Consider the following 27,500-nt stretch of genomic DNA (forward strand, 5'->3'; position numbering starts at 1 on the left):
ATAAAGAATCATACAACTTAAAGCATGAATTGACTGTGATGGAGAATACATCTGTCTTTGTTTTCACTATCCTTTAAAACTGCAGGCTCTACGAATGTCCATATTTCCAATTCTAAATTGTACGGTTCCACTACTAAGTAGATACGTTTATTCCATATTCACTTTCGTTATTGACTTTTTATCGGACTCTTGAGAGTTTCTGTTTTCAAGATTTTAACTTTTTTTAGAAACAGGTTTCATGGATGTGATTTAAATTTCTATTTATCACAGATTTGACATAATATAATTTTATCTATCATATTTACTATATATTTTATTCTATTGAATTTTAGACTTTAATATAAATACCATTATTTCTTCCCGAATTTAATCAGGCCAGTTACCTCATAATTTCCTATGTATTATATTTAACTTATGTTTTATTTTATTTATATTTAGCATTAATATAAATGATATTATTCCTTCCTGAACTTAATAGGATTAGCTCTGTCAGAGTCGAGGGTGAGTCATTGGGCTGGTTAATTTCCTCCATTTGATAATAGTAATAATAATAATAATAATAATAATAATAATAATAATAATAATAATAATAATAATAATAATAATAATAATAATAACTTATTCATAAGTACTACTACAAATCTCCATTGTATCATAAGACTCAATATTACACAGTATTCTAGAAGTTTTATTCCAGCTGTAAGCAGGTTGCGGAATGATCTTCCTAATCACATAGATGAATCGATGGAACTTCAAAAGTTCAAACTTGCAGCGAATGTTTTTTTTTATGTTGAACATGATGATATAAGTCACTTTTTATATCTTATAATTAAAAGATCTATTTTAATGTTGTTACGGTTTTTAATATATTTCATTTTAATTGTTCATTACTTCTTTTGTAATTTATCTATTTCCTTTCCTCACTGGGCTATTTTTTCGTGTGGAAGCCCTTGAGCTTATGGTATCCTGTTATACCAACTAGGGTTGTAGCTTAGATAATAATGATAATAATAATAATAATAATAATAATAATAATAATAATAATAATAATAATAATAATAATAATGTATGATCTTATACTCTTGAACTTACTGGTTTCACAATGATCTCTGGCAGAGGAGCATACACTTCGAGGCCGTCCTTCTCATGGGCCATATACTTCCCTCGTCCATTGACTAAAAGGTTGTAGGGTTTGTTCTCATGCTGTTAGAAATCATAGGTTATAGTAATGCAGGAGCAAAGCGTTCAATCGAAAACAAAATAATGATCTAAATGTTGTAAGAATAATCAGAACTAAAAATTTCAATAAAATCAAAATATGTAAATATCCAAATGTAAAATAAATTGAAAGCCGAAATGAAGTTGAGTAGCAACTAAAAATGTGTTTATAATAACTAACAAAACATAAAAAAAAGGAATAACAAAATAAAGATAAATTAATAATATTGCTACTGCATACATTTTACTAAGAATTACCTCAGTGTGGTGGTGGTTGACAAACTTATCAATACCCAACGCGTCCATCCAGTCTGTGAGCAAGAACAGGTGACTGAAGTCATCAATGTCGTAATAGTCTTTCATGGGGTCCAGCTCCAGCGGTTCTCGAATGACCAGAGACCCAAACATGCCGTCAGTCCTCTGCATGCCTGAAAGAGAATAGACCACCTCAATTTAAATTATCGTACAATATATACATAATATCGTTCATCGTAGATTATCCTACAATATTTACATGTAATCGTACAAAGACGTCAAATTATCGTATGTACTGTATACGATCCAGAACGTACATCGTACAGAGGTCAAATTATCGTATGTGTACGATTCGTCCTCGTACTAATAGGTCAAATTATCGTATGTGTACGATCCGTCCTCGTAAAAATAGCTCAAACTATCGTTATGTGTACAGTCCAATTGTCGCATATGTACGATCTAGATAGTACAAAGAGATTAAATGATCATATTTGTACGATCCACATCGTACATCGTATAAACAGGTCAAATCATCGTATGTGTATGATCTAGATCATACATACGGCAATGCCGCTGTAGATACCATGTGTGTGTGAGTTTATGTTAAAAATGTGGTATGCATGTAATCTACTCTTACCAAAATCTATTATGAATATACGGTAATACAATATTAAAATGAGATAGTGACGATTGAATAGATGAACGTTTGATATCAATAAAATTCTTTTAAAAGATTATTATTTAGGACTTATGCAGAGAGGTACCTTGCATACGTAATCATTCAAAGGAGGACAATACCTGAGTGTGAGTGCCAATAATGAGTGCCCGGGTGATCTGCCAAGAAATGGTACCTGAAATGTAAAATTATATAAATTCGTAAAACGGGAGGTTATAATGCTTATATAAAACCAATGCTTCTGCGTAGAAAATAATGTTCACCAATAGTTACAGGACACAATTATATAAAATCAATTATTTGTTTAAAGGAGAATAGAAATAAAAACATTCCACAAGCAAACACATGGATGTTAAGGATTAAAAGTAAATATATTACTAATAAATATAAGCAGAAAGTTAGAAATTAACAGTTGTTTATAAAACAATTAAAAAAAAGTAACGAATAATAGTAAGGACTTTTATACTATATATATATATATATATATATATATATATATATATATATATATATATATATATATATATATATATATATATATATATAGATATATATATATATATATATATATATATATATATATATATATATATATATATTAACATTCCAGCAATAATGCTCATTACCTAAATGAACTTCCAGCTGGAATGGGACACTGAGTAAGGAAGGGCACGCCATCCATGTACTGGGTACCCTGCTGGTGGATGCCGTGCCAGTGGATGGATGTCGAGTCACTCATGAGGTCATTCTCAACGTCTACAATTATCTCATCTCCAACGCACGCCTTAGAGAAATAATAATAATAATAATAATAATAATAATAATAATAATAATAATAATAATAATAATAATTGTACATAATGAAAATGTATTGAGGTTTTTTGCTGGTCAGACAGAATAATGTTTAAATACATACAAAATACATATTATTTTCACCAAGTGCCAACTCTCTTTTTGCAAAATCAACAAGGATTAACTTCAGCATCAATAAATACTGCGCCGGTAGCCAGGAAAACTAGAAAACAAAATGTAGGAGAAAAATAAGCAATTGTAAGAAATTAACTTTAAGACCATGACGAAAAATATACCTTTATATGAACAAAATTGTGGTTAAACCACACTTTATATTACTCTTACTAATACTTAACTTTCCTAACTATTCCCTACTACAAACAGTTAGCTAACTGTCCTCACTCTTCATTTCACCTATCTTTCCTATCAGCTAAAAAAAGTTCCTTTTTTTTATTATCAGCAAAAGTTTAGAAGCGAATTCACTAGAGCTACGCCCTTCCCGTTTTCTTGGCCGAAATAGATCCTAGAGCCCAATTACAGCTGGGTGTCCTTATCAATGATAGTATGGGGAAAAAAAACGCGGTTGCCTAAGTCATCAACTGAACACTGAACTTGATAAAATTACTCGATTCCCCCTTTCCTTTAGTATTAGAGTTCCACAGAGATACAATTGGTGGTATTTCTTTCAACATATCTTCAGCTGATTCATTACTCGCCGAGCTTGCCATTTGGTAGCTATGAAATGCTTTAAGTGGGTTATTCAAGATGTAATCGAGAGGAAGCAGTGAGTAGAAGAAGATATCGTTATGTATAAAAGTCTTTTATTTGGGTTTATTCCTGTTAAGAAGAATGGTATGGTTTTTACCATAACATATGTATTTATGGTCCGTTGCCTCTGCCGCTCATGAGTCACATTTAAACATTCCAGACCTCTCAACTTTGTTTCTGTCTCTCTCTTGCGACTTATTTCAACATTAGGATTTCAGAGAGAGAGAGAGAGAGAGAGAGAGAGAGAGAGAGAGAGAGAGAGAGAAGGAAGTGAGAATGCTCAAGATCATTATTTAAGGTAGCATTTAATTACCTGGTAGTTATTAAGGACAAACGGACCGAGCGAAGGGTTCACACTTGAGCAATTGGACTTAAAAGACCAACCAGCAGACCGGCACAAAATGTCCTGCACGGCATATCATGCACAAGAGAGACAATCGTGCACCAACTGTGACCGGTATTTACTCTTTTATCTCTGATTTTACTGGGAATTTGACTCTTAGCAATGACTATCCACATTCACATAATAGTATAGGCAACTCGTCAAATACGACGTCTAGATATTTAGATCAGATGTGCACACACACACTAACCCCTCCCACCAGGTTATGACTACTGCTTCTCCCCCTACCCAAGAGACGGAGAGAGCTGAGGGTGACAGAATATATATATATATATATATATATATATATATATATATATATATATATATATATATATATATATATATATATATATATACAAATATATACATATGATATACATATATAAGATATTTTTCAGAATATCGTTTACTGAGGTTTTCTTCCAATCAATATTTGGTGAAGATTTCTAACCAAGAAAAATGTCCGATCTATAGAAACGTCTAACCAAATAATTCCTTAACTTTATGCCTTACCATAATCTTCGTTTTCGTCATATAAATGACAAAACAAATTACTTTCAAACCCATACATCTAAGCACAAACCAAACTGAACCTAGACAAATTGCCATAATATCTCAGCATTCGCCTCTTTCCTAAAACTTACCTTTCACCACCTTCCTACGCAGGTCTTTCCCATCAGTTCTACCATTTCCCTTACTTTGAAAAATCCAAGCAAACTATATCATACCTTAATAGCTTTAATGACCCTATCGACATATTTATGACCTTAACTTACATGAATTGTAGGCCCAGGTAATCGGCGATTCACCGTCACAATAGGTCTCTCAACGCCGTCGGCTGCAACGCAGTGCGGACGAGCGCAGTCAGTCAGGTTGAACGGACAGTCGTAACAGGCTTTGCTCATTGTAATGTACCATTCCACCTATAAGGAAAGAAAGCTATCGAAATGATTCAGCAGAATACAAGGGCTGGTAGATTAGAATGGATAGGATAACGGTTTCTAAAGCCACAACTTCTATGGAAAAAGGGGAAACAATGGTCATTGATATATACTGTTGTATATGTATAATTATATACAATATACATACACACATATAAATAATAAAATATATGCTGAATATATATATATATATATATATATATATATATATATATATATATATATATATATATATATATATATATATATATTTCTATATATATATATATAGAGAGAGAGAGAGAGAGAGAGAGAGAGAGAGAGAGAGAGAGAGAGAGAGAGAGAGAGAGAGAGAGAGAGAGAGAGAGCATATATACATATATAGAGAGCGAGAAAAAATAGAGAGATATGAATATAAAACCATTTAAAAGTTACGATCCAAATGAATCTTAATATCAAATTCACCATCCCAAGGACACTTCGAAGAAAAACTTAAAAATTTCAATAGATCTAACTTCCATAAATCGTGTTCTATTCGAGAACTTTAAAAGAATCTCACCTTGAAGTGGTAATGGCATATTTTCGTGTCTTGTGGCCGACACTCCCGGGCACAAGGATGGCTCAAGTCCTCCAAAGTCTCGAGAGTCTCCGACAAACTCTGAATTACGGTCTCTGAGGAAAGAAAAAATAACATCGACATTAAAAGATGGAAAATAGAACATTTTGCGAGATGTTTCACTAAAGAAAGTAGATTGTAGACCAATCTCAAAACTATTTAAAGACAGCGAGAAGTTTTTAAATATTTAGTCTGGGAGAATGTAGGAATTAACATTAATGGGGAATATATCATGCACTTAATATTTGCAAATGACATAGTTCTGTTTAGTGAATCGTGAGAGGAATTGCAAAACACAATTAAAAGTTTGAATAGAGAAAGCAGAAATGTAGAACTTAAAATGAATATGAGTAAAACTAAGTTGATATCCAGTGAGGATACAAAGAGACAACAAATAATGGTCATAGACGAACCTCTAGAGATTGTTAATGAATATACTTACTTAGGACAGACAGTAATTGTTACCCCAGGACATGAGATCGAAATTAAAAGAAGGATAACCATGGGATGGAGGACATTTGGTAAACAAAATGAGATTATGAAAGTAAAATGCCACTTTCTCAAAAAAGAAAAGTATTTAATCAGATGGTCCTACCAGTATTAACTTATGTTCAGAAACTTGGAGCCTTACTTAAGCCTTAGAACATAAGCTAGTTACAACTCAAAGAGCTATGTAAATTATAATCATGGGAATAACAATAAAAGACAGAACAGAGCAACATGGCTACGAGAGCAAACGAAACTAGAGGATATTCTGACATGTAAGAAAAAGAAATGGACATAAGCCGGACATATAATGAGAAAGACAGTCAATACATGGACAATAAGAATAACAGAATGGGTGCCTACAGATTGCAAAGATGCAGGGGAAGGAAAAGAAGACGATGGGTTGACGAGCTGACCAGCTAAGAAGATTTGCGGGTACAGACTGTCATAGAAAGCCCATAAACAGACGGGAGTGGAAGGACACGTCTGAGGCCTTTGTCCTACAGTGGACTAGCAATGGCTGATGCTGTTGATATATATATATATATATATATATATATATATATATATATATATATATATATATATATATATATATATATATATATATATATATATATTCTTTGGAAGTTTATTATGGGGAAGTTATTTCATCGGTTTATTTCAGGAAACCACCATTCTCCACGGATCAGTGTTCAGAATACTATGGTGCAATTATCCTCATTATCAGATGAAACGGCAATTCATATATTCTTGACATGATTACAAATATAATTACACTATACTATAATTTATGTTCACAATGCCACTATAACACTCTGCAAGGACCCCGAAGGGAGATTCGAGAATCTCCCCTATGTAATAAGGAGGAAGTCTCTCTCTCTCTCTCTCTCTCTCTCTCTCTCTCTCTCTCTCTCTCTCTCTCTCTCTCTATATATATATATATATATATATATATATATATATATATATATATATATGCATATATATATATATAAATATACATATATATATTATATATATACATATGTATATGTATTTGTATATATATGTATATATATAGATATGTATATATATATATGTATATATTTCTTCACAGTCACACTCAGCAGCATCGCCAGACATATAACTATTCGGTCCCTCTCCGTCCCTCGGGAGAGGGGAGAGGGAGTAGTCATACCTTGATGAATGGGAGTATCCCGAGAGGTAATATTCAGCCGTCATTTATGACGCGTCTCGTACACTATTTTGAATAACAAAATCATCTTTGTTATAACTTTAATTATCCTTATTAGCATTCTTATCATCGCAGTTGAAATTTCTTTGTGCTATACCCCGCCCTGTTGATATCATTATTATTAGCATTGATATTATAAACAATGTCAGTAGATGATGATGACAGGAAGCTACTGCAATTCAAATGGGCCTTGAACTGGAAAGCAACAGTCAAAAGCTGACGAAGTAGGCTAATCCGCATTTTGCATCCATAATGGACAATTATAAAGGAATGCATTCGCTGAACTAGAGGAAAGGGTCGAGTAACTTGACATCATCATCATCTCCAACGCCGTTTGACGCAAAACGAATCGGTTAGATTTCACCAGTCGTCTCTATCTTGAGCTTTTAATTCAATACTTCTCCGCTCATCATCTCACACTTCATGCTTCATAGTCCTCAGCCATGAAGGTCTGGGTCTTCCAACTCTTCTAGCGGCTTGTGGAGCCCAGTTGAAAGTTTGATGAACTAATCTCTCTTGGGGAGTGCGAAGAGTATGCCCAGACTATTTCCATCTTCCCCTCATCATGATCTCATCTGCATATGGCATTTCAGTAATCTCTCTTATAGTTTAGCGATTTAGCTCCAGATATTATTCTGAGGGCTTTGTTCTCAAATCTAAAAAATCTGTTGGATAATGTTTCATTGTCATACCACGACTCATGTTCATACAGTAACACTGATCTATTAAACTGATGTATGATTTCCAGATTTTATTTAACCTAGCCATTATCTAATTTTTTCTTTTCAATCTTCCAATAAACTCGAATTCTAAAGACCCTACATTAGAGATCATAGTTCTAAATATTTAAATGATTCTACCTCATTAATCCTTTCTCCTTCCGATGATATATCCTCTTCCATTGTATAATCCGTTCTCATCATTTCTGTCTTTTTTCTATTTACCTCGAGCCCAACCTCCTGTGATATTTCATGCATTCTTGTAAGCAAGTATTGCAAATCCTGTGGTGTTCTGCTAATGACAGCGTCATCAGCATTCGCTGGGTCAGCTAATCATATATATATATATATATATATATATATATATATATATATATATATATATATATATATATATATATATATATATATATTGTATATACACACATTCATATACAAGCAAGTGAACTGTATATGGCCATAAATAGATTTTAATATCGAAGTCACTCAACCTTGCAAATATATATCCATAGAAAAATCTTTTTTCATCAAGTGCATCTACCATGTGCTGAGTCTAAACAAATAAACACCTTAGACTTTAACCAATATCTATATCGCAATCTGGCTTACATACTGTAGACTACTTGGACTTTGAATTAATTCAACTCCACTATGATAGCTAATTGCTAAATTTGTAACAAGTTAGCTTGCAACTAACATACGTGAGTTTGTTCTATTCAACCCACAACTATCGACTGATTACCAGTTACCTAGTTCCCTATTGTGATCAACACAGGTGTAATGTGTTTTAACGGAATGCCCTAATATCCTTCTGTCATAGCTGGAACGGGAATTCTGGCTTTCTTGATTAAGGGAAAAAGTGTGCGAACACAGACACACATGACACATAAATTTTCATAAGAGTTAAAAGTCAGGTAACATACTAATGGACTGCTTACACTAAAACAACACCCAGTTTTGGTAATGAACTGTATCCATATAATATTAGTATCCCCATTCCCTATGAAGTAGGTAATGAATGGAGAAGTATTGATTTAAAAGCTCAAGATAGAGGCGACTGACGAAATCTAACTGAGGCCTTTTGCGTCAATGGGCGTGCAAGGAGATGACGATGAATATAAATATCCCAGTGCCAGTAATTCCTGGGTATAACTGGTGTCCTATTATATTTAGAAATATATAATAATAATAATAATAATAATAATAATAATAATAATAATAATAATAATAATAATAATAATAATAATAATAATAATAAAGGCCATAGTTTTCATCACTCTTTCCACCCTATATAGCTAGCAGTTTCTCGGTCTTTATCCTTTTTTCCTACATAACTTCAGAAACAAAAACTTTCATCTACATAATGATCTATATTTTATCCTTTTTTCCTACATAACTTCAGAAACAAAAACTTCCATCTACATAATGATCTATATTTTCTCCACAAAACCTGCAAACACAGTCGTCCATAAGTTCTCGTCTCCTCGCATTTACTGTATATTATACATCTTAAACATTCCTTATTCTAAACATGGCAAACTCGTATTTTACATATACACTTTAACTCCATAAACGATCTCTTTGTGCATCCGAACTTTCATTTCTGAAGGCATTCACTGTCTTGTCCTTTCAATTCCAAACATAATTGAAAATTCTAAAGCAGATATTTTCCTTGAAGTCATTGGCCATACATTTTATTTTGGTAGCAGTACACGGAAAAGTGAAAGGATATGAAAGGACAGACAGTTTGCCGAGGAAGGTTGGCTAATAAGAGTCCCTAGTGACGCAAAGCAAACTTAATCTAATAACGAACAACATGCCAAGGAGACTTTCAATGTTATTTATGAATACCTTCCCAAATGCAAATCTTTCGTGAATCTGGTTTTTAGTAACCAGAAAACGTTGGAGAATACCACATCAGCTCCCACAAGCTCAATGTAAGAGAAAGTAGATTGGAAACTCCCTATAAGGATCAGCCTTACAAGTTTGACTCATGGGTCTTTATTGGAAAGGAATTTCCAGTCCTGCTTGACTAGAAGCGACTGGCTGGTCGGGAGATCCGATCAAGGGTACTTAATGCCATTTCCTGTCCATTGGGTAAAAGGAAGAATATAATTACTTTTACTCTATGGTTCCTGGAAATGATACGGCATACAGATCATAATTCAGCAAAAGGATTTTCTTCAAATTATGATATTGGTTAGATTCTATTAATTCCTATTTCAAATACTGCAGACATAAGGTGTGAGTGCATTTATAAAGGATGCAATACAAACGAAGTGTCGTAATATTAACTGCACAATCCTGTATCCATTTATTCACTGAACCGCTTGTCGTTTGTATTAAGTGGATGTCCATACCAAAAATATCCTTGAACATCAGTGATAGTAGTACTTTCTGGATCGGCCCCATAAAAATGTATGTATACAAATAAATTCACGCGTGGGTGCATACTGAACACTGAACTTACTGAAGCGTTTTTCGTCACTTCCCCTTTCCTTCACAGAACCGCCTATCTTCCCAAGGATCAGTTAGTTTAGTGGTGTTTTCTGTTTAGTCACTGCCAAGGTATGGATTTCCTTTTCAACTATTGTGTCCCCTATGACTCCTGGCTAGTACAGCGGTAACGTGTTTTGTTTGTCTAGCATTCGCATGGCGGCAGATCGATCCCAACCCGGGACTGTGAGTTTAAGCCAAGGTGATTACTGGGGTGGCGACTACTGTGTTTGGGCACCACAGTGGCTTGCCCAGCTGACGTTCTGGCGAGCATCTATGAAACTGGAACTGAAACCAGACACCTTTAACCTTTCTTTTAAAAGTTAGGTTTCGATCGGTTTTTAGGAGTTTGGTCCCACAGTCCCTGCTCTCCTCGGTCTTTTATTATTTTCCTAGGTAGATAATTTCACTGTTTATAGTTCGTCTATTAAATTGTAAGATAATCACATAGAATCACTACCGTACGTTTAAACTGTAAGGCGAACTATACCAATTCCTATTAGCCTTTTTACACAAATAGTCTCAAAGTTGAAAAACATCCCTTGATAAGTGGTCAGTTTGAACCCTTCTTTGGAAGAAAGTAGCACAGCAAATTTCACTCGGTAGATTGCGGTGAAACCTTCGCGGGCGAAATGAAAGATTTGAAAACCCCTTGAGAAGGAGTCGGTTTGAAACATTATCTGAAGCATATTCCGAAGAATGCATAAAATCAATAAAGGTTACAATGAAATTTACTGCTTGAGAAGTTACAATAGGGTAAATTTCACTGAGATTACTCGAGTGCCATATGTGGATGAGATCATGGTGAAGGGTAGATGGAGATGGTTTGAGCATGCTCTTCGCACTCCCCAAGATAGACTAGTTCACCAAACTTTCAACTGGGCTCCACAAGCTACTAGAAGAGTTGGAAAACCCAGACCTAAAAGGCTGAAGACTATGAACCGTGAGGTAGGAGATGATGAATGGAGAAGCAATGATTTAAAAGCTCAAGATAGAGACGGCTGGAGAAATCTATCCGAGGCCCTTTGCGTCAATAGACGTAGGAGGAGATGATTAGGATGATGATGAGATTTCAGTTGTAGTTTCCAAAATGCCTGTAACATTAAATAGCAAAATTTCCTCGGCCCTCTGCCGGGATTCGGGTATTCGAACTTGAACACTTGATCACTTCATGGCTGGTGTTTTCAGCTTCAGACTTCATTTAAATGAAATAAAATAAAAAATCATGTGGCTTATTCATATATCATGATTTTTTGTCATTTCGACGTCAATTTCTTATAAACCAGTGGCATGATAATACCTTACTATAACCTCGACCATTTGAGTATCACTTCACTTAATGTTTATTGAATGTTCCGGATATTCTTTATCATATTTCAAACAGATATTCACTATTGACTTCAATATATTCTAAATGAATTTTATCGCCTTATCAAATTGGTAAAATGAATATGTGTGGAATTCCGTCAGTATCTACAGACAAATGCCATTTTCTGAATTAAGAGCGGAGGGATAAAAGAAATATTTCATGCCGCCTCAAGACCTAAAGATAGATACATTTTACAGAATTGCTATATTCTTCTACAAAACAGGCTCCTATGTGATAAACTACAAGCAGGACAGAGAGAGAGAGAGAGAGAGAGAGAGAGAGAGAAGAGAGAGAGAGAGAGAGAGAGAGAGAGAGAGAGAGAAATATAATACAACAATGATACCGGAATTAAGAGGAAAAATTAAATTCATATAATCGTTTTTCTAATTAACATCAATAGGTTACTCAATATTCTTTTAGTACAGTCACAGCCACTGTTAAAATGATCAAACCAAATCACAACTATATTTGAAGATGACTGGAGAGTTTATAAATATTTCTGAACGGAGCAGCAACTATTTACTCGAAATTGATACTAAAAATAGAGAATAAATTATTAAAACTTGTGAAACAAACCTAAATATATGGTACTCTTCTTAAAATAATTCATTTTTTCCTTGTTTCCTTTCCTCGCTGTGCTATTTTCCCTGTTGAAGCCACTGGGCTTATAGCATCCTGCTTTTCCAACTAGGGTTGTAGCTTAGCAAGTAATAATAATAATAATAATAACAATAATAATAATAATAATAATAATAATAATAATAATAATAATAGTTGGGGTGAAAGTAAGAAGAAAGGGGGAGGAGGCATAAGGATGGCTACGGTAGATTTACAGAGTGTATGAACCTCTAAATCTGTTGCCAACGTTTTTATCTGACAAGCATCAAGCATAACAGAAGTAAGGGATCGGGTATCATGCATACTTCCTTGTTTACACACCACTAGACGCCTTTTCGTCTCCTTAATTTTGATGTGCATCAGGCGTTTCTAAGCGTAATTTCCATGTGAGACAAACTTAAAACCTTTAGTGCCATATCATAGAAATAGTCTCCCAAGATGAACTCATAAGAAACTTGAAATTAGGGTCTATACTTTGACGTAGAAATTTTCAAAGAACATTTCTGATTACATCCTGCTGTGACACAGACTGGTTAAGGCACATATATACCTTCTCAGTTTATTCGTAAAGAAAATAATAGCAGTGTAGTAAAACCACTATATCCACCCAAATCGGACTAAAAGAAACAGATATAAATAAATCATTTCAACGCATGAATAATTCTGAGGAAGAGTTCATACATCCTAAAACAACACGTAGATTTTTTTTCCTCTTCTGATGAAATCAGACGGAACAACGTATTTTCTAGGCATGAAAAAAAAAGTTTTCAAAACAATAAACTGGGGAACACTTACCGGCAGATGCAATGCTGAGAGACACAGACAGGAAAACAGCCAAGACCGCTGCTTGTCTGCCCATTTTGGTCTGAAATGGAGAAATTGGGTGATGTGAATAAAGACGTACACAGAAAATGTGAGAAATTTATTTTCGAATCGTAATAATAACACATCAAGCTCATCACTCTTCAGCATGGAAACAAATGAGAGGTTTTGATATGGAGGATAAATGTCATTAAGAGTTATTTTCATTCTCTTATTTCAATTTTTCATTCTTTTTTTCATGTTGGGGGAACCACCTCATGATGGCAGCAATAGTTTAGTAAATAAATAAAATAGCTACCAATAACTTAATAATTATTCCAATGATAATTGGATTAATATCAACCATTCAATTCTAACTAAAACTAAAACGCCATTTGACAGAAAAACATATTATCATGATATATTTGAAAAATCTGAGCTTGATATAAAATGTAACAATAATCGCCAATAGACACACAGTGAGTGAAACATACGACAACCAGAGTTCATTTCACAACGCCGCTAATGAATAAACATGTTAAATCAAAGGATATTCAGAGAACATTGATCTTTACTTTATGCTCAGAACGACGGCTTGAGCAGTTTAGAGGACATTTTCATTATAGAAATCAGTCTGAGTTATAACTGGCAAACTTCTGGAAATGAATAATCTGGGAACATCACTAGTGATAAGAGAATTCAGCTGCTCACAGGCTTAAAAGTTTAAAGGCCACTCATGAATAGCAGAGTCAAGGGACAGAGACAATGCCTTAGCTAGCAGGACAATGTCTCTCTCCACCCAAGCTAGGACCAGGGAGAGTCTGGCTTTTGATGGCTCATAAGGTAGGCCTATAGGCTGCCCCAAACACCCACACCCATCCTTAGGTCAGTTCACAATGATGGTTAGGTTACAGACACTACAAGAAACTTATCGAGATTGGGCGGGTCTTGAATCCCAGTCTGGCGATCATTTTACCGGGACGTTTCCAATACGCCACCACAACCCGGACTGGAAATCCATGGATTTAGGAAAGAACAAGGCCTAAAGAATTCTTAGGACCTTGTAAAAAGATATCTTCAACCTTTGTTAATTCTGGTACCTCAAGATGCTTCAAATCAAGCCAGTAGATCCTAATTAATTTTGTAGCTACGCTTTTCATGTAACTGCTACAAGTCTACATAAGTTTACGTGACTAAATGGTTATAAGACCAGGTGTTTACGCTCTGATCTAGAATTCCATTAAAACTAATCACGTAAGCGATGATCCAGCTCAACAATACTGAAGCGCAGCTTAGCTCTCATTAGGTTAAAGAGGTCGAGATAAAGCGCCAAAGAAAATTCATGGCAACAACATAGTGACAGAAATACGTCCAATATAAATTCCAGGTCATGCGAACGTTACTCGAATCATTGTTGTTACCAAAAGTAATTTAATCATTAATGTACACAGCATGTTTACGCAATTCAGAATACCAACCAGTAAGAAAAAAACAGATCAAATGAAATAACAATTAAATATCTGAATTCAATAAAGGATTTGCCCTGAGAATATAAATATAAAAGATGTCCAAAACCATAGTTTTCTTTTTTTTTTAATATTAAGGCACCGGATGGTATTGACATTCAGTCACGGGAATAATTTTCCAAAAACTATAGAACAAAAGCTCTTTGGTATATGGCATTAATACCGTTATCTCTGTTAATGAAAAAGCTTTAGAAACGTTAGCCAACCTTATTGCAAAATCAGAAAGGACACTTTTCAAGTGAAATGTAAAACAAAGCTTGGAATAGAAATAAAAACTAAGTATCATGACATATTCAGAATTTTCATTTACAGTGATGCCTGTCCAGTTAATTTTGAAGACCTGGAATGGATACAAAGAACAATATGGGTTTTTAAACAAACTAATCATTTTTCTCGCGTCTATTCTCGCATCACATGAACTACACAATAATCCCTTCCAACTAAGCCTAGCAGTTATTAATTCTTTATTCTAAGAAGAGAATAACGACAAGAGTAGCATCTTTATCCATATGTATAAGATACTTCTGGTCAAACAAGATTCCATTCGTCATACTTGAGAGAGAGAGAGAGAGAGAGAGAGAGAGAGAGAGAGAGAGAGAGAGAGAGAGAGAGAGAGAGAGAGAGAGAGAGAGAGAGAGTCGTCGTATGCAGTATGTATCTATCATCTTTACACTGCATGGATTCATGAAATACCAATATTTTTGTTCTAAGTCACCCTTATTATGACTATTGCCATAAGAAACAATGACGGATGTAAGTCCACGCATTGCTAGAGAATAACAAATAGTTATCATCACTTATGAGAGAGAGAGAGAGAGAGAGAGAGAGAGAGAGAGAGAGAGAGAGAGAGAGAGAGAGAGAGAGAGAATTTCATGATTAAAATAGAACACCAAATCAAACATAAGTTTCTGAATACCATTTATAGTTGAATCACAGATGTAGACTTTGGGGAGAGTAACAAATTAAAAAAGAGATTTTTGTAAACTCAGACAACATATTTGCTACTTAGTGATTTCAATATGTAAAAGAAACTTATCAAATGAACAATCCTTATTTGTCTACATTATTAAAAAATTGTAATACAAGATAGACTTTTCTACATATATTCAGTCATACGTTATCTCTCTCACGATTTTGGAATCTGCCTGAAACATTCGCATATATCAATGCTTATAAAACAACTTACTAACTTGAGGTTTTTACTGTTGTTGTTTAGATGATATAGCCTATGTGTATCTATAACAATTCAAATTCAGTTCGATCATCATTTAATTAACGTAAGGACAATTTGCGTCAATAATACATTCATATATCGCAAATCAGAGACATCAATCAATTTACCCGAGGCAAGAGCTTATGAATTTATACTGTAAATACAGAGAGGTTTAATAGAAAGCAAAACATAAACGGACACCTATCAAGTTCGTTGCTCTTTTTCAGTCACATATATTTTTCCAGTTACCATTACTTATTTTTTTCCTATAAGATGAAAGAAATAAGAGCTAAATTAATACTGGAGGAGACAGTTCTATTTCATTGACCGTCAAGCTTTGAATTTCTTTCCCTGCTTTCGTTTTCCCTCCGTCCTATAACTTTCCTCCTAGTAAAAAAAAAAATTAATCTATCCCATGCCCTGAAAGGAGTACTGATTTTTTCTGCACATTAATTCTATTCCTTGATGCCAAACTATTTACCAATCCCGTCCGCCTTCTCATAATGATACATATCTATTCATACTCCTAAGGGTTTCATTCGGTAACCAAAAAAATAGCTCAAGTCCGTTAGTAAATCTCAAGGTCAGTTGGCTTATTGTACACTTGGTGAATCCCTTGCTATTACGAGTCGGTTTTTCTACTGGGTCGTTTTTCTTAACACTGCTGTATTAACCCATGGCAGGACCCAGAGGCTTCGAGCTCTTAGACCCCTCGATATCCCACAACGGGAACATGGCAATTTTCAAGCTCTCTTTTCCTACAATATATTACAATAATATTACAACTGAAGTAAATAAACAATAGTTTTCACATTTAACACTAATAAAAAAAATGCATAAGGCCCTGCTCTTGATGGACTAAAGTTTAGACAGACTCAGGGATAATGAGGGCCTGCCTCAACCACCAAATGATCCAGATACTTGTCTTGAATCCCACCATTTTACTGAACTTTCTATACAATCCTTCAACCTTGGTATTATCATCATCATCATCATCATCATCATTATTATTATTATTATTATTATTATTATTATTATTATTATTACTTGCTAAGCTAGAACTCTAGTTGGGAAAAAAGGATGCTATAAGCCCAGGGGCTTATAGCATGAAACATAGTATGAGACATTGTCATGGCTCAAACCTACTCTGCCTCAATCAACCACTATTACCAGTTTGATGATTTTATACTTACTGCTTAATGACAAAGGTATGATTGAAACATTAGGGTCTTAGTAATTATACAGATGGCAACATCTATGTTAGTAATACTGTAATTAAAAATCCGGTTACTTCAAAGATGTCTTTAATGTTTAGTTGTTTTCATAATATACATATATTGTATTGCGGTTCTATTCAATGTTATTTTTATCCATCAAAGGAGATACTTCCGGATGTCAAGAAGCATTAATACTATGAGTGTAAAAAAATCTAATAGAGTAACATAGAAACAAAAAATTTTAAATACACATATGTATGTGCGTGCATTTGTGTATATATATCTTCATATGCACACACACGCACACACATATATTTATATACATATATATATATATATATATATATATATATATATATATATATATATATATATATATACTGTATGTGTATGTGCATATGAAGATATACACATAAATACAGACATATACATGATCCCTTCTAAACTCCTATTAAGGCTTGTAGTTACTATTTATTTAACTTAAGAAGAAAATAATGACAACAAGAGTAGCACATTAATCCATATGTATAAGATACTTCTGGTCAAACTAAATTTCAATCATCAGAGAGAGAGAGAGAGAGAGAGAGAGAGAGAGAGAGAGAGAGAGAGAGAGAGAGAGAGAGAGTCGTATATGTATCTATAATCTTTACAAGGCAAGGATTCGTAAGTTAACGATATATTTGTTTTTGGTTACCCTTATTATGACTATTGCCAGAAGAAATAATGACGGCTCTAGTCCATGAATTGATAGAGAATAACAAATAGTTCAAATCTCTTATGCAAGAGAGAGAGAGAGAGAGAGAGAGAGAGAGAGAGAGAGAGAGAGAGAGAGAGAGAGAATTTCACGATGAATATCGAACACCAAATCAAACTTAAGTTTCTGAATACCATTATAGTTGAATCACTTTGGGGACAATAATAAATTTAAAAAGAGATTTCTGTAAACTCAGACTACATATTATACTTCTTATTGAATTTCGGAATTTGATTTAAAATCAAATAAGCAAACCTATTTAGAAAAGGTTTTATAAATTGACAACACGAGAGCTCTAAAGCACATTACCGTTTACCTAGCTTCATACTCTTTAGCTATCCACTACCTCCGACATAATAAAGAATATACTTTAACTTTCCACTCCATAAACGAAAAAACCATGAATGAATGATGTACAATTTTTCGGATAATATTCTGTATATCTGTATTGGTTTTTCGATTAATATCGGTTAGGTTAGCATTGATACTAATTTGTTCTAATTAAAACTTGCTAGACTTTTTCCAAAAATTTTATGATTGGAATTTTATGAATTGATTATGGATTTTTGTTTAATTTTAACCAGTTTATAATAATAATAATAATAATAATAATAATAATAATAATAATAATAATAATAATAATAATAATAATAATAATATTAAGCTCAGTAATATATTGAGATCAGAGTATAATGTAGACAGAATTGTTAATATGAACTGTCACCAAGATTTGGAAACTTGAACTTATAACTTAATAGATAATTTAACGAATGACAGAAAGAAACTGACAGTTGAAAACGGACAGCAAGACTGCATTAATAATCACGACGACGAACAAATTCATAATTCATCAATTGTGTATCTAACGGAGCTCATGATAACAGAACTCTGCCATTTAAGCTGATATAAATTCACCAGGTCTTCAATGTTCACTACTAGAATTTCCGAACCCCATTATTTAAAGGCTTTAAAGGTTTAAAGGCCGCTCATGAATGGCAGAGGAAAGGGACAGTGACATTGCCCTATCAAGCAGGACAATGCCCTAGAGACTGACCATACATATATACGATCAGCACCCAAGCCTCCTCTCCACCCAAGCTATGACCAAGGAGGACCAGACAATTGCTACTGATGACTCAGCAGATAGACTTATAGGCTCCCCCAAATCCCCCATCCTTAGCTCACAAGGATGGTAAGCTTGCAGCGACCAAAAAAACTAACGAGTTTGAGCGGGACTGGAACCCCAATCTGGCGTTCACCAGTCAAGGACGTTACCACATCAGCCACCACAACGCCTGGCTTGAATAATTCATTTGTGTTTATCTTGTAACACCGCTTGAAAATATTAACACTCTTGACGATATAAATTCTCTGTTCAAAATAGATCGGGCAAGACATTAAGAGTTTGCAGAAGCACAGACCAAATATGACACAACAGGAAGAGAATTTATTCACAGGAGATGAACAGGGCCCCAACTGCGCATTTTTTGTGACTTTCATTCGTATTTGTTTCCTCCCCTTCTATCAATTATCACGGATTGTTCTCGATTCTGTTTTTTTTATCATAAACGTGTTACTTTCGAAAATCTTTCTGTCTTGCTTAATTTTCTTTCTAGTTGAAGAAAGTTAAGACTCGTTTCAATATCTTCGACCAAAATCTCGTGAAATAATTAGTATCATCGTCGCTTACTGTGAATGAAAGTGCAAAATACCATGCAAAAAAAGAATATTCCTGCTTTACTATTCTTTTCGAGGTGCATGAAATACCACTACCAAGATATGGTAGAGGAAAACAAGAAAAATAGAGGAAATAATTCGTTTATACAAACACGCCGATCTATGAATCTAACTCGACTCTCCTTGTCTCTCTTCTTCTTGATGATAATAATAATAATAATAATGATAATAATAATAATAATAATAATAATAATAATAATAATAACAACAACTATGAAATGGTACCCCCATGTGTCATTTCTATATATATATATATATATATATATATATATATATATATATATATATATATATAAATATATATATAGGATTGTGGTATTCGTATCCGCTTTGTAATATAGCCTTACCACGTTTTATCTTTAGTACAGAATTCGTATTTTAAAATTACCCCGCCTTTACTATTATAACCCTTGTTTCTGTAGACAAAAGTAAATAATATTTTCAAAGATAGTAAAATTAGAATAATGGATAAATAAAGGAAACAAATTAATTATAATAAAAATCGACCTCATTTAATTAAATATCTTGCAATCAATTTTCCACTGGTTCTGATAAAATGTCTAGTTTTCTTGTGTGATATCGCACACATGTCTCAAGGGCAGCGATAGCGAGAATTAACAAAAGAATAAATAAAAGGCCAACATCGACGTGGTGATAATCACGTAGTTCTTTTGCCTCCTTAACAAAAGGTATCAATCCGTGAATGTTACGACCTAACGAAAAGAAAAATCGCTTGTCATGAGACACATTTTATTTTGAATATTCTATGTTGGTTTGTGATACACTATATCAAATACCATTTGTTTAAAGGTTTAAAGGTCGCTCATAAATGGCAGACGCAAGGGACAATGTCCCAGAGAGTGACCATGTAAAAATCTGATCAGCACCCCAAGCTAGGACCAAGGAGGGCCAGGCAATGGCTGCTGATGACTCAGCAGGTACACCTACAGGCTCCCCCAAACCCCCATCCTTTCTCACAAAGAAGGTGAGGATGCAGTGACCAAAGGAACTAACGAGTTTGAGCGTGACTCAAACCCCAGTCTGGCGATCACCAGTCAGGGACGTTACCACATCGGCCACCATAGCCCTGTTATGTGCAATGATTAATCGGCCTTATTATACACTTTGCCTATTAAGGAAAAATGGTCTTTCATATCGCTTCCATCTGTTTTGTAAATCAATTGTCAGTAAATAGTTCACTCTTACCTGGTGTAATAAAGTTACCGAGTTGACCTTTTCCATGTTCAAGCCTTATGGCCTTTATTCGTCACCGATGCTTGTATAATCGAAATTTTATTCTTCTCATTTCTAATAACACCTAACAGTTTTGTCGTTACCTTATTCTTTTCATAATTTTTTCCTTTACATAATCAGGACTCCTACTTGCTGAGAGAGAGAGAGAGAGAGAGAGAGAGAGAGAGAGAGAGAGAGAGAGAGAGAGAGAGAGAGAGAGAGAGACAGAGATAGAGAGAGAGAGAGAGAGAGAGAGCGTTAATGAAAAGAAAATCTGAAAGTGCAACCAAACAAAAAAACAATGGGACAAGACCACTTGTTCTGTTTCATTCTATGCCCTCCAAGGTTTCGTCGTTGAATCAGTCACGCAACTTCCCAAAAAATTGCCAGCCTTCCGAAGGACTTTCTTTGAAGGTCGTTGAGAAAAAGTCTGTTTTTCACAATGGAAAACCTTCAGCGCAACAAACCAGAACAAAATTCGAACGTAACGTGACGTCAAAATATATGTTTAACGATAAGACTTATTTTCGTTTCGATTTATAAACTTTGATTTCTAGCTACGTGTATTTGACTCTTTCTGAGTGGGGATGCCTTAACGTGGTGAAAGGGTTTGTGTATTTCTATTATCAGCAAATCTGATCTAGTCAGGGCAACTCATAGTAGGATGGTTTGCTGCAAGCGATTAGAATGAAGTCTCCCATAGTCACCAATCCGCAGTGGCCAGCGGAGTGATGAAAACTGGCCTATCCCCAGAAATGAATAAGGAAATACCTGAGACATTTGTCCTACAGTGGACTGGAGACAACTCATTTGGTGTTGTTATATTAGTCACCACCAGTGTAATAAATAAATCTTCAGAAAAATATGTTTTTTATCTATCTATCGATTTTGTTTTTATCTTTAATCTAAAACTTTAATCTTTAAACTTTTCCATTATGAAACTGCTCCTTATGGACGCTAGATGACACACATCTCTATCATTAATAATAACTGCAGACCCCAACACTGCATTTCAAACGATAAATGTGATGATCTGGCTTACGTCATATAGATACATACAAAAGTAAGTATATACCTGCCGCAACTAAAATAAAAACTATATCACATGCAGAGCTAGAATACCCATAAAATCACTCGTTAGCCAACATAATAATCGTTAAGCAACTAAAGAATATAAATAATTCGAGAGAATGGACATGAAACTGCTGAGTGGCATATCACTGCAGGAGCATTCTGTATGCAGCAGAAACTATGGCAGTGAATAAATATGTTTCACTCAAAAATAGAAATAAAAATTTCTAAGCCATATCTCCATTGCTTTTGTTTTTACTGTTAGTAAACCTTTCAGAGATGAACAAAAACTGACACATGATTAAATGCTATTCTATGCAATATTACGTGCGCACATTATCCAAATCAAATTATTTTCTCATTGAGAGGATTTACAAATATCAATAAAAAGAAACTTTATTACTTTACCATGTTATCAAGAAAGTAATCATTTCAAATCTTTAAAAAATATAATTCAGTGATATATCAGTTAATTTGTAACTATTATTATTATTATTATTATTATTATTATTATTATTATTATTACTAGCTAGGCTACAATCCTAGTTGGAAATGCAGGATGCTATAAGCCCATGTGCTCCAACGGGGGAAAAGAAAGAACGTAAATATGAGAAATAATGAATATAAAATATCTTAAGATCAGTACCAACGTTAAAATAGATCTGTCATATTTAACCTAAGAAGAGAGACTTGTCACCCTGTTCAATACAAAAAACATTCGCTGCAAGTTTGAAATTCTGAAGTTCCAGCGATTAGTAAGATCATTCCATAATCTGGTCACAGCCGGAATAAAACTTACAGAATGCTGTGTAGCATTGAGCCACATGATGCAGAAGGCCTGACAGAATTAACTGAATACTATAGTCAATTTCTTTTAGCGATGCAGATTTGCACCGGTTCGCAGCGGTGCCCTTTTAGCTCGGAAAAGTTTCCTGATCGCTGATTGGTTGGACGAGATAATTCTAACCAATCAGCGATCAAGAAACTTTTCCGAGCTAAAAGGGCACCGCTACGAGTCGGTGCAAATCTGCCTAGATAAAAGAAATGGACTATAGGCCACTTGCTTTGCAGATATTCTTCGGGACACACTATCCAAACAGCAAGTCTAAATCCCAAGAACAATGTATGTTTATAAAAGTGTTTATTTGTCTCATTTACATCCAAAACTAAACTAGATTGAATGTTTTCCCCTTGTCAGTCCTCTCCGCATTGAGCAAGGATCAAGGAAGCTAGAGAAGCGTGCGAGACAAAGGCGAGTGATGCCTCTGATGAGGAGTCTTTGTTGGTGTAATGAGCGGGAGAAATATTGTAGCACTTTTTTCCTCCTTTTTCGTTTCTTATTTCCTACAGGAATTATCCTTGATTCAGCAGCTGACAGTAAATATGACATACAGTGACATGGTGTAAATAAACACCATGCAGTGCTTTCTTGATATGTAATTTGCCGTCAAATATATTCCGGAATTTATATTTTCTCCTGTTATTGTAGAAGCTTCTATCAAATAATCTTTTTTTTTTCTTAACATATGGGATACCATATTTACTTGCCACTGACACACACACACACACACACACACATATACATATATATATATATATATATATATATATATATATATATATATATATACATATATATATATATACATATAATGGTTTTGGGTCACAGCTTCTCTCTAATGCAATTGTCATTGTTTATGGTCTTTCTATGCCATTCTATACCCACAAACTTGAAGAAGCTGAGGAAATATGAAGAATCCTGCATTAAACATATTGATGCCACTTTGGCTATCGTCTTCAACGAAAATTGCATATATATATATATATATATATATATATATTATACATTATATATAATTATGTATATATACATGCATAATTATATATATATGTACCGTATATATATATATATATATATATATATATATATATATATATATATATATATATATATATATATATATATATATAAAGTATAGTATTTCCTACACAATAAATATTATAAATGCAAATTGAACACAATACCTCAAATCAGAACAATGATTCCACAATCAATAATCCCAAAAGATCGACAGCTCACGTGAAGGACTGTCTAAATATTAAGGACTTTAACGCTGTTCCTCTCTTATTTATACCTAATCGTAGGAGCATATCTTCCCATTTCCTAGTGGGAAAATCCCCGAGAAAGTGTGAACGAGCATATGCTTGCCATTGGTCACGAAATGTGACGTCAAGGGTGTTCCCCAGGTCAGATTCGTTTGTGGAGTCTTCGTATGACCTGGATAAATACAGTGCAGTCACTGGAGAGAATTTAAGGCTCTCTGGATCTACCGACGTTTGCTCCTGGGGTAAGTTATACACTAGGAGGATTAATACTGGTTATACAGATAAGTGAATTATAAGTATAAGGTGTGCATAAATACACTCAAGGAAAATGTATGAAAGCAGGTGTCTGTTGCGTTGCGCAACTCAATTTTAAAACCTTTCCTACTATTGACAGTTGTTGGGAGCAACAAGGGCCTCTCCGTTGACCAACAGTGATGAAATTGGAATGATCATCTCACATAGCAACGAATATTTACTTATTCTTTAACATTTCAAATGTATAGACACATCTATTCTTTGGGTCTATTTTTACTCTTTACACTTTTTGCACAAAAACAAAAAGTGTCTATGCCTATGTACTTTACACCATTACAAATGTGTTTCTAACTCTCGATTTCGGTCTATTCAACGGGACACCCAGGAAGTATGGCTCTTCAGATTCTACTAAATTAGTATTCAGAGATGTACGGATATGGAGACGCGCAGTCATCTTTACACGTTGATGGTTGAGAAACGCAATAATTTGTTATGGTTTCTGGGTTTAAAATTTTCATATAAAATGTTCCTTATATATATATACATATATATATATATATATATATATATATGTATTATATACAGTATATATATATGTATATATGTATATATATACAGTATATATATATATATATATATATATATATATATATATATATATATATATATATATGCATATATATATGTATGTATATATATTGTATAAATGTAAATATATACATAGCCACACATGTGTATGTAAGTACACAAACACACACACACACACACATATATATATATATATATATATATATATATATATATATATATATATACATATATATAAACTGGCATAGAAAGGTCATAAACAGACAAATGGAAGGACATGTCTGAGTCCTTTATCGGACAGTGGACTAGTTACAGCTGATGATATACTGTATATATATATATATATATATATATATATATATATATATATATATATATATATATATATATGTGTGTGTGTGTGTGTGTGTGTGTGTGTATGTATGTGTGTATATATATTGTGTGTATAAATATGTGTATCAAAACCCTGAAGGGATAATTGATAAGACTTGATTTCAGTTAGAACTTTCGTCTATTGACTAAATTGATATGTTGATATTACCGGACTCAACGAAAGTAAAACTACAATCAAATATGTTTACTTTTCCTGCAGTGTTTTTGATACATATTTTACAAGTTTATCATGTGTCAGATGTCGGGATTTCTGAACATGCATTCCACACTCACTCACTCACACAAACATATAGGCCTACACACACACACACACACACACACACACACACACACACATATATATATATATATATATGTATATATATATATATATATATATATATATATATATATATATATGTACTGTATATATACACACACACACATATATATATATATATATATATATATATATATATATATATATATATATATATTGTGTAAATTATAAATTATGAGAGCAAACTAAAGTGAAGGATATTCTGATATGTAAAAAAAAAAAAAAAAGAAATGGACATGGGCATGACATATAATGAGAATGAGATGATAGATGGGCATTAAAAACAACAGAATGTTTCCCTAAAGATTGCAAATGAAGCAGTGGAAGGAAGAGAATAGGAGATTGACAATCTACGAAAATTTGTGGGTATAGACTGGCACAGAAAGATCATAAACAGACGGGAGTGGAGTCTGAGTCCTTTGTCCTGCAATGGACTAGTAACGGCTGATTATGATGATGATGATGATGATATGATGCACAAGGTATTCATCAATGAACCAGTGATTGAATCGTAAATCTGGAAGAGATTTGTTAAACGCCAACTATGGAAGACTGTCAGAGAGAGAGAGAGAGAGAGAGAGAGAGAGAGAGAGAGAGAGAGAGAGAGAGAGAGATTGTGAAACTACAAAGTGTAGATATATTTTAACACATTATAAGGAATTAAACCGGATGCATATGAGTAATCCTCCTTTGCTACTCACAAGCAATTATCAATCATGTGAATAGCCCTAGCAAGACTTAACCTACCTGGCTCACTGCAAGCAATGAGAGAGTATTTTATAGAATAGCCCGTGGTATTTTTCTCCATCATAATCTATGGTTTTTAAATACTCCAGAACAACGAATCCTGAGAAAAGGGGAGATAGGAAAGGTGATGACTATGAGATGTTTCAACAAAAACAGCAAAGCGCGTAACCAAGAAAAGAAAAACACCCCCTGCCTACACACAACCCATTAAACAGGGACAACCAGCAGCCATTATAATGACAAACCGGAAATTCTCTCCTCAACTGATTCCTTAAGTTGTATGGAAAGATGCGATGAATATGAGTCTTCTGAAAAAAAAAAAAAAAAAAAAAAAAAAAAACTGAAAATCCCCGGAAAATTCCAAAGAAAAATATTTCAACACATTGACGTAATCCTTAACGTCTACTTAAATGAATATTGATGGCTTTACCATTAGCAATATGTATCATCCTGTGCTACAAATGCAGTATGTGTGATTCAGAGGGTTGTCCATCTAGAATTATTATTATTATTATTATTATTATTATTATTATTATTATTATTATTATTATTATTATTATTATCATTATTATTATTATTAATTTCTAAGCTAAAAAGATTTAACCGACGGTATTCAAACTTTCCATGTAAAACAAAATGATAATAATTAATAACACGTTCATTTCCATTTCACAGAAAGAAGGTTTAATCAAAAGAACATAGATAAAATTCTTCAAATGAAACTCCTCAAAGTTCCTGATGCTCAACTACCATCAAGTGACTCAACCACATGTACTATAGAATTCCCGGGGAACCACGATGACTCCTGACTAAGGCAGGTGACGTTTGTAGCCCCCGGCTAAGCAAAGAATTATCATTCATGGCTAGACGCTATAGCTGTATTCGTTAGTTGCATGTTTTGCCTCCATGTTGATATTAGCTAAAGAGAAGAGGCATCTGTAGTTATCAAAGGCGATGATACACAATGATGTTGGCAGTAATCTCA

General features: G+C 33.7%; 1 protein-coding gene across 1 annotated transcript in view; it reads right to left on the reverse strand.

Annotated features, from left to right (window-relative positions):
• The window catches only part of LOC137644827 (uncharacterized), a 47,502-nt gene that overhangs the window by 12,449 nt on the left and 7,553 nt on the right, over positions 1-27,500 (reverse strand). The window contains 7 exon segments of the mRNA XM_068377719.1: positions 1,093-1,203; positions 1,477-1,646; positions 2,272-2,324; positions 2,776-2,933; positions 4,871-5,017; positions 5,574-5,686; positions 13,351-13,420. Of these exon segments, the coding sequence (XP_068233820.1) occupies positions 1,093-1,203; positions 1,477-1,646; positions 2,272-2,324; positions 2,776-2,933; positions 4,871-5,017; positions 5,574-5,686; positions 13,351-13,420 (822 nt within the window).

Source organism: Palaemon carinicauda, chromosome 1 (assembly GCF_036898095.1).
Source record: "Palaemon carinicauda isolate YSFRI2023 chromosome 1, ASM3689809v2, whole genome shotgun sequence".
Classification (NCBI taxonomy): domain Eukaryota; kingdom Metazoa; phylum Arthropoda; class Malacostraca; order Decapoda; family Palaemonidae; genus Palaemon; species Palaemon carinicauda.